General features: G+C 41.0%; 1 protein-coding gene across 1 annotated transcript in view; it reads right to left on the reverse strand.

Annotated features, from left to right (window-relative positions):
* LOC113811783 (vitellogenin receptor-like) overlaps positions 1 to 8,437 on the reverse strand; it is a 32,351-nt gene that overhangs the window by 10,625 nt on the left and 13,289 nt on the right. The window contains exons 9-21 of the mRNA XM_070140838.1: positions 8,022 to 8,150; positions 6,791 to 6,891; positions 6,496 to 6,610; positions 6,115 to 6,283; positions 5,484 to 5,682; positions 5,063 to 5,257; positions 4,687 to 4,807; positions 4,292 to 4,441; positions 3,941 to 4,054; positions 1,639 to 1,777; positions 777 to 913; positions 409 to 615; positions 118 to 269 (exon numbers count right to left, since the gene is read on the reverse strand). Coding sequence (XP_069996939.1) covers positions 118 to 269; positions 409 to 615; positions 777 to 913; positions 1,639 to 1,777; positions 3,941 to 4,054; positions 4,292 to 4,441; positions 4,687 to 4,807; positions 5,063 to 5,257; positions 5,484 to 5,682; positions 6,115 to 6,283; positions 6,496 to 6,610; positions 6,791 to 6,891; positions 8,022 to 8,150 — 1,928 coding nt within the window. The remainder of the gene's footprint in view (positions 1 to 117; positions 270 to 408; positions 616 to 776; positions 914 to 1,638; positions 1,778 to 3,940; positions 4,055 to 4,291; positions 4,442 to 4,686; positions 4,808 to 5,062; positions 5,258 to 5,483; positions 5,683 to 6,114; positions 6,284 to 6,495; positions 6,611 to 6,790; positions 6,892 to 8,021; positions 8,151 to 8,437) is intronic.

Raw genomic sequence — 8,437 nt, forward strand, 5'->3', positions numbered from 1 at the left:
TTGCTAAGGTAAACTGCTAATTTCTATTCTGCAGGTATATTGTTTAATGAAATGGATTTGTGAACATCAATCATAGAACATTTAAACCAATAGAAAAATACAAAAAAATCCACTCACCTTTTCGCTAAAGTTGTCTCCAAGGCACAACTGACTACAGCTCTCATTACTCTGCAGGCAAGGGTGGTTTGTCGCTGCTAGTTGCTCGGGAACTTTCCATCCAACTTCCATGAGCTTCAGGGAACGTTCTCCGTTTTCCGGAATGCCCATTTCTGTAAGTGAAGGAAGGGGTTCAGTGCCAAGAGGAGGTGCAGGAGGGGAAGGGCAAGAATTTACATCCCCTAAGATAAGAAAAAAAATCCAGTTCTTAGAAATTATGCAGACCTAAATAATATAAATCTACCCACGCACCAAGAGCCATTGCCCGCACAGAACTATTATCCAATTTGGAAGCGGCGTAGATGAGAGAAGTCCGTTCTTCAGACCACAAGATTTGCGAACGGGTCACCAGGACCGAAACGGGGCTCTTCGCGTTTTGCACGAAGACCCGTCGGTCGGTCCCGTCTTCGGCCACACTCTCGATACGACCAAGGGCGCGGTCACACCAGTACAGGCGTTCTATGAAAAGGAGCGAGAACTGTACTGGAAGGACTGACTACCTTTCGCGTGTGTATTGAAAGTGGGAAGGGGAGAAAGGGGTGAAAATTGCAGAATGTAGAAATACTCCAATACTCTACTAGACAATATTCATTATAGTCAGTAGAGTCTAGAAACCTTACTGATATCGGGATTCGTCTCAAAGGTAATTGACAAGGGCTGGACGAGGTCGACCGTGACGATCTTGCTGCAGGATTTGGCGTCCAAACCACACCGCATGATGAACGGCTCAATACTGGCGTCGCTCACGTACATGAACCTGAAAATATGCATTGATTTTTGGTGGTTTGGGCTCCACTTATTCCAGTGTTCAAACATTATTGTAGTTCGTAATAATTTTTCCTAGCAACTGACCTCTGAAACGTAAAGCATGTATAAAAAGCTTTTACAAAAGAGTAAGAGGTAATCTACATCCCGATTTGAAATAGTTTGCTTAACAAATAACCGACTTGTCATAGGAAAACGGTGGTTAGAGAGGTCAAAATAGTAATACATTTTCATTCGATATTTAAAGCCTCTAAATGAGGTTCCTGGTTATGAGGATGATTCAATGATTCTGTTCATATTGTCAATGTATTCGATCTCCGTAATTTTTAACAAACCCAGATTTATTTTGTCACAGATCAGAACACTAGTATGCATTTCAAAATTAAAACTATCAATTACATTTACATTAAAAATAGACGGTTCTTTCCCTAGTCCCTAGCCCCGAATATGGACAAGTTATGTTTACAATAAAAGAAGTTGTCAGTGTGTGAACCACTAGTTTCGACCGAAACACAATCCCCCTTCTCGTATTGGCAAGAAAGCTTCTGGTCCATGAATCAAGAGGGGCTGTTGACATGCTGGCAACACTGAGCAGGGAGCATGGAAGCAATAAGAAAGTACAACATTCAAGAGTAAAAAAAAAAAAAAAAAAAAAAAAAAAAAAAAAGAAAAAGAAAAAAAAAGCTACTACACCCTCCGTTCACGCGAGACACTGACCCGAGGAGGGGGGCTAAGGTGATGCTCGTCAGGTGCGGCATCGCCTTCAGGAGCTCCGTGCGGAAGGCGCCGTCCTCACGTATCACCTCCACGGCCGCCTTCGTGCCGTCGATCCAGTACACGTTCCTCCGTAGCCAGTCTGTTAATGGGAAGGAACGTTAAAAAGTTTTTCATTTTCTTTCATCTGAAAAATACTCTCCTTTTGACTTAAATTTCTGTAATTACATCTATTACATTTAAATTTATGATAGGTTTGCGATTTCCCGATCATCCAGTACTTTAAGTACTTTTAAATTATTAATGGCTGACAACTGGCAAAAAATTATCAACGCCCAATAGATTATCACGCTTGTCAACAATTATTTTTGCCCATTTTCGTAACTTCTCGAAGATTGACAGCTAAAAAATATCATTAATGTCACCCGTAATACTTCCACTATCCTTACTTAATCCATCTTCGGGATTATCCTCACCATTCCTTATTAGTAAGGGTAACCGTAATCCCCACCACCATTACCCTTACCATCCCCCCTGTACAATATTGCGAGTTTAAGTTTCGTTATATGCTTCCAGTGATAAAGTTTTCTTTGATTATAATGTTTTATAGAAAACGGTGCTAATTTTATTTCATTTTTTGCTGCTGGCATTTTTTATTTGAAATATCTTTGTATGTAGACTATGTTATGTGAAACATACGTGTATATAGGCTGATGTACAACTGAATGAATGGATAATTGTCATTATGAGTCAGATGTCCCGTTTATCCAGTGAAATAAGTTGAAATATGTGATATGGTCTAAGAGAGCATGGTTATACCAGAAGGTTGAGTTTGAGACGATCACTGATATGAATATATACATTGACATTTAGAATGAAATTTAAATATGCATTGAATAATTCTTGATAATAGCTCATTTGCACGTGTTTCCCATCCTTGTAGTTGATTGGTTCACGCACGAGCAGCGCTTTGTTCTGATTGGTCCATATGTACTCTGCATCATGATTGGCTGCGAAAGCCTGTGTTAGGCGCCACCACCACCTCGAGGAGGGTATTTTGTTGACTGACACGCTCATAGAAATTGCGTTTGTGCAGTGACATTCTTGTTAACGCCAGTATTTCTGGGGAAGAGCTGGCAGTTAAAGGGTTAAAGAACTGTTGCAGTCATAGTGATAACCCCAAGGACTTCGGTGTAGTCTGGGAAAGAGCACTGGAGTTGGGCTTGCCTTGCAGAGTGATTTTCCACCCTCACATGGTCCTCGCATTGGTTGGTGTTAATTGGTATACTGTATTTGCCTTTATATGAATAGTGATATGCTATTATTTCCATGTAGGTCAAAAAAGTGTCAAGTGCTAATACCTGATATGATCTTTTATAGAAGTGAAATTGCAAGGGTGCAGGCTGGTTACCTGTCATAAGATGGTGTACCTGTCATGACGTGACGTGCCTGTGGTGATGTGAAGCGTCAGTGCTACACCTGCTTTGGGTACGATGTAATTATTTTATTTTTGTGTGTGATGAATTGCTACTTATGTTTGCCATTTTTTAAATGCTTTATACTTTGTTCAAGGAGCTGTATTTCAGTACATGGGTACCAATGTTTTGTGTGTTTGAAGCTCGAATGTCTCCAAGAAATAATTAAACCGTGTGCAAGATTCCAAGAGATTTATTATTCTTGATGCCCTTATTAATGCAGGTGATACTGACACGTTGCACTGGTGGCCCTACAGTGTGACGTATTCTGTAGTTGGAGATACCATTACCCTTGCCCCCCCCCCCTCCATTCAGACCATTCCCACTCAGCCTGTGTTGAAATTGTGCGAGGCCCGACCCAAGAAATATTCTGAATGGGGACCTATATTGTAGAAAGGTATGAATGAATTAATATCTTCACAATATATGACATGTATTCGATCGGTTTCGAATACATCTTTGTCAGAAATATATGTATACGAAACCGGTCAAATGCATTTCTTGTATTGCGAAGATATTAATTCTCATTCATACCTTTCTACATGTCAACATGAGTACGGTCCACGGACCTACATATACACAAACAAGTGCATAGCTATCAGTTTGAACATGCATATCTACCAGGTAGAAAGATAGATAGATAGATGTATGTGACATAATAAAATATACATTTACTTCTATGTAAATGCATGTCGGTATATGTGCATATTTACTGGGTCGGGCCAAGCATAATTTTAACAAACTGGTCGATTATCCCTACTAATTATCAATTAGGTCTTCACTAATTATCATTACCATTACCCTCATTACTCGTTACCATTATTACTTACCGACAGCCACGCTAACTGCCCGAGATATGCCCGGTACAATGGGCACCGTGACTCCTGTCTCCCTGTTGACACTGTAGATGCTCCCTTCCCAAATGTCGCTCACAATTACAGTGTCTGAAAGTTCGACGTAAAAAAAAAGAAGGTCAAAGGGGAAATAAAATAAGTGAAGAAAAAAAATTATCCAACTTTTTAAAGGCTACCGAAAATAAATTAAAAACATTTATCCAAACGCTCCCTTTCCTTTCCCAAAGTACCGAAGCCTCATTCGACATCAGGATTCATACGACTCTGCTAAAGCAATTCCTCCCCCTCAGAAATCAAAACGATGCAAGCACTCCTCCTCGAACTCACCCTGAATGGGATCGTAGGCAAAACCTCCAATGCGCTTGAGGGTGACCCCGGGCGTCCAAGCGGCGAAGGTGCTGTGGCCGTGGAGGCGGGGGGACAGCTGGAAGATCTTGCTTCCGTCGGCGATAAAGGGGTATGTGCGTCTGGGGAGATCTGAAAGCGGGAGGACACAGGCTTATCACTACTCAAATTTAAGGTACATGTATTTGTAATTATCATTAAATTCAGATGTATATGTATATACAAAAAAAAAAAAAAAAAAAAAAAAAACTAACGGTCATTCTACATAAAGGTCGTCCTTATAAAATCTTGAAATAAATACATCCTTGGCACAGAAGGATATCTCCAACCAACGTTACTAGAAAACAAACCTATTTCGGGGTGGATTACTAGCTTACCGATGCAAGTGTGCTTATCGGACGCCAGCTCCATCTCGGCTGGACACACACAGGTGTATCTACTAGCCGGGGACAGCAAGCACAGGTGGCTACACTGGCGGAACGAGCAGGGGTTGTCGATCTAACAAAAGGAGCCTGGCATTAGTGGAGGAGAATACACTTTCTTCTATTGCTGTATGGTGGGTTTTCCATTGGGGAAGGAGAGGGTTCTATGTCACAGCAGCTAATTGTTCTACATCACAGAAGCTAATTGTTCTACGTCACAAGCTAATTGTTCCAAATTTGTTATAAATAGTAATTCATTCACTGTACCCATCCATTCATTACAACTATCAATGCTGTCTATAGACCAAAATGATCTGAAGAGAGACCCTACCAGCGGCATCAGTGCAGGGTGATAGAGAGCCAGTCCAAAGAAGTTGTTGTGGGTTCCCTTGACAAGGAGCTTCGTCTGCTTGCCAGTGCGCTTCAGACAAGACCGGATGTGGTCGTGCTCCCAGTCGCTCCAGTACAGGCGCTCCTGCCACACGGCGATGGCGAACGGGTGGTCCACCGCCGCCTCCGCTAGGTACTGCATGATAGGCAAGAGGCGATGTGCAATAAAAAAAAACATGCAAGATGAATCAATATGCAGTAAAACCCAAAGTGCCAAGAGAGTAAAAAAAATGGTCAATATATAAGAAAAAACTAATATGCAATAAAAACACTAACAGTTAGGTTATCATAAAGTATTTTAAAGAATAGAGAAAAGATATGCATAGAACGTTTCTGTCGTGCAACCCCTAGATTGTACCCACCTTTCGATCGGTCCCATTATAGTTCACATGGAACACCTCGTTGGTATGGGCATCCGCTATGTATATCCTTCGTGCTGGAGCATCTATCCAGAGCCCATTGGGCCACCTCACGCCGTCCGAAATGAGCACTGTTCGACGTAACCCATCCAGGCCAGCTCGCTCCAAGGTCGACTGGTTTACGTCAGTCCAGTACACGTATCTGGGGTCAAACGAGGTGTTCGAGTCCAGTGCATGGTCCTCGTTACAGTGTTGAAGGTCATGCCTATGGCGGACTTTATTCCTATCGGTTTATCATATCTCTAGATCCATGTGTATTTATATTGCTTATTTCCGCTGTGCAATTCAAACCGCTTTCATTCTTTCACAAACAAATGTAGATATAAATCAATACCAATTAAACTCCATGCCTAACCTCTCACTAAATCATGAAAGACGTTTCCTCTCATTTATCCCCATAATTCAAATCCTACTCCCCTACTTCTATCCCTAGAATACAGAAGCCCTTTAACAATAACAGGAAAAACCTCTGGGTGTTAGCCATGAGAATGAACAATGATGCTTAAATCCCATTAATAAAAGGCAATCACGACAATTTACCACAAAAACATCCTTGAAGATCCCAAAAGATTACCTGTTCTCCAAGTCCAGCTGTATGCCTCTCGGGTGCGTGAGGTCCGACAGCAGCACGTGGCAGGAGGTTCCGCTGAGGGAGCACACCATTATCTGCTTGAGCATCGAGTCCGTCATGTACAGATTCCTCCCGAGCCAGTCGACGGCGAGCCCTTCGACCATGCCCACGCCTGAGCGGGAGAAAGCAGAGTGGGGTAACGTGGGGGATTCATGCGGGAAAAAATCTTAACAGCAGTTTGGGAAAGTGGCGATGCTGTGCGGGAAAAAAGGTAATTTTGAGATGAGGGTTCTGATATCGTTTAACAGTCCCCTGCTTACTGACCTTCCACCTCTTTAATCAATCTATTACTATTAATCTTACTATTCCAAAAGGAAGTCTGACCTTCGTTGACTACGATAGACGGCATCGTGCCTCCACTTCGAGATATCCTGAAGACTCCCTGATCGGTGCTCCAGTAGACCATGTCATCGACCGGGTCATACGCAATGGCTATACTCTGAAAAAAATGCAATTCACCTGACAAAACTTCAGTCAATATATTTCCACCTGACATCTTTTTGATCTAAGGGAATCCTTGAGCCAAGAAACATTACGAACCCCAGGTAGTTCGATATCATTATTTTTAGTTCTAATACCTTATGCTACGTAATTGCCCCACAGTCGTAAATTTCCATACCTGAGAGAAGCCTGAATAGATCTGCGAGTAGAGTGTAAGGCCAAGATCCAACATCCTTATGTCCTTTCCTTGTGCCATGAAAAGTAGAGCGTCGCCTCGTACTGAAAAAAGGTGACGATACTGTATTTCTCTTACACAAGTGACGTGGTTCACAGCGCACATACCTACCAGCTTATTACTGTAGTTTCTTTTTTGTAGACTTTTTGTATCCATTCAGTGGTTTATTTTTGTTATTCTAGTAAACAAGAATGATCAGTCACGGATATCGAATGGTGAAATTATGATCCTCTCGTACATTTTGAAGATAGTTTTAAAACCAAGCTAATTTTGGCGTTGGAAGAAAAACAAATCTAATAAAGTCATTGAATATTTTAAAAGACAATAAAACTCCGTAGATATTTTTGAGCTTCATAGTAACCGCATAGGCAAAGGTGCGATAATAAACATGTCTATAACTTGATAGAATTCACGTCCACTGCAGAATATAATACGTTGGGTAAGGAAAGACTTCCAATGATCTGGTTTGGAGAGTTATGGACAGATTTTTACCGCCATTTTAGAAATGAACTAGCAACAGGGAAGCAGGAGAAAAAAGATACAATAAGGATATTTATTGCATAAAGCAGTTCTTACGTCCAACGTCTGGAAGTTGGACAGGTAATATTGGTAGGGAAAACATGCCTAAAATAATAACCAACAGGATAGTGATTTGTTACATATATATTCAAGACCGCAAAAAAGCCCGGGATACAAAAGGAGGCTGCATTTTCTAGCGAGTATGACCACCTACACTGTGATTGTAATTAATCTGGCAAAAAGTGGAAAAAACGTCATGTCCCGATTGATGGACATTTTGATACAGTTCAAGAAAAACAAAAAAACATGGCAACCATTCAGCAACTCAAGATATTTCGGCTGGCAATCTTTCCCAGGATGTAATTTCTAATACAAATTGAATAATTTGCAAAGCAGAATCAATCACGGCAAGTATTTTTTTTAAAGAATTCACACGAATACGAGCACTTATCTCCAAATATACATAAAAAATGAACTAATATAATCATCGGTATCAATCTTAGTACCGGAACACTGGTATCGGTAACAGCCACGATCTTGGGTACGTATCTGAATGGTCAGATTTTTTTTTTTTTTTTTAACCAACAGGAAAATTTCCCAGATGGAGAGAACAAATGCACCCTTTTCATGAATTAAAACCACGTATGAAACCTACCTGTCGTTTTGCAGGATTTCCCGTCAGCCTGCAACATATAGTCCTCAGCACAGGAGCAATTGAAGCCGCCGTCCATGTTTTGGCAGAAGTGATCACAGACTGAGAAGTTGGCAGCACACTCGTTCACATCTGCCGGTAGCGTACAATACCATAGGGATGCAGCAGCTTTTTAAAATACTTTGATTATCGTTCACTGAAAATATCTAGACAGTGCGCTCAAATATTCTGCTTCATTTATAAACAGTATGTTCCTTGAATCCAATTTCTCAGTATATTGTGACAGAGGCAGACATGGGTATGAATGCAAATCAATAATTTTGCAGTGTAAGACATGCAATTGACGTTAATGAAACATTAAACACTAGAGGGCGTGGTGGTGATAATACCAAAATGTTACAAATTTTGTGAAAACGTAT

This window comes from Penaeus vannamei, chromosome 27 (assembly GCF_042767895.1).
Source record: "Penaeus vannamei isolate JL-2024 chromosome 27, ASM4276789v1, whole genome shotgun sequence".
Lineage (NCBI taxonomy): Eukaryota > Metazoa > Arthropoda > Malacostraca > Decapoda > Penaeidae > Penaeus > Penaeus vannamei.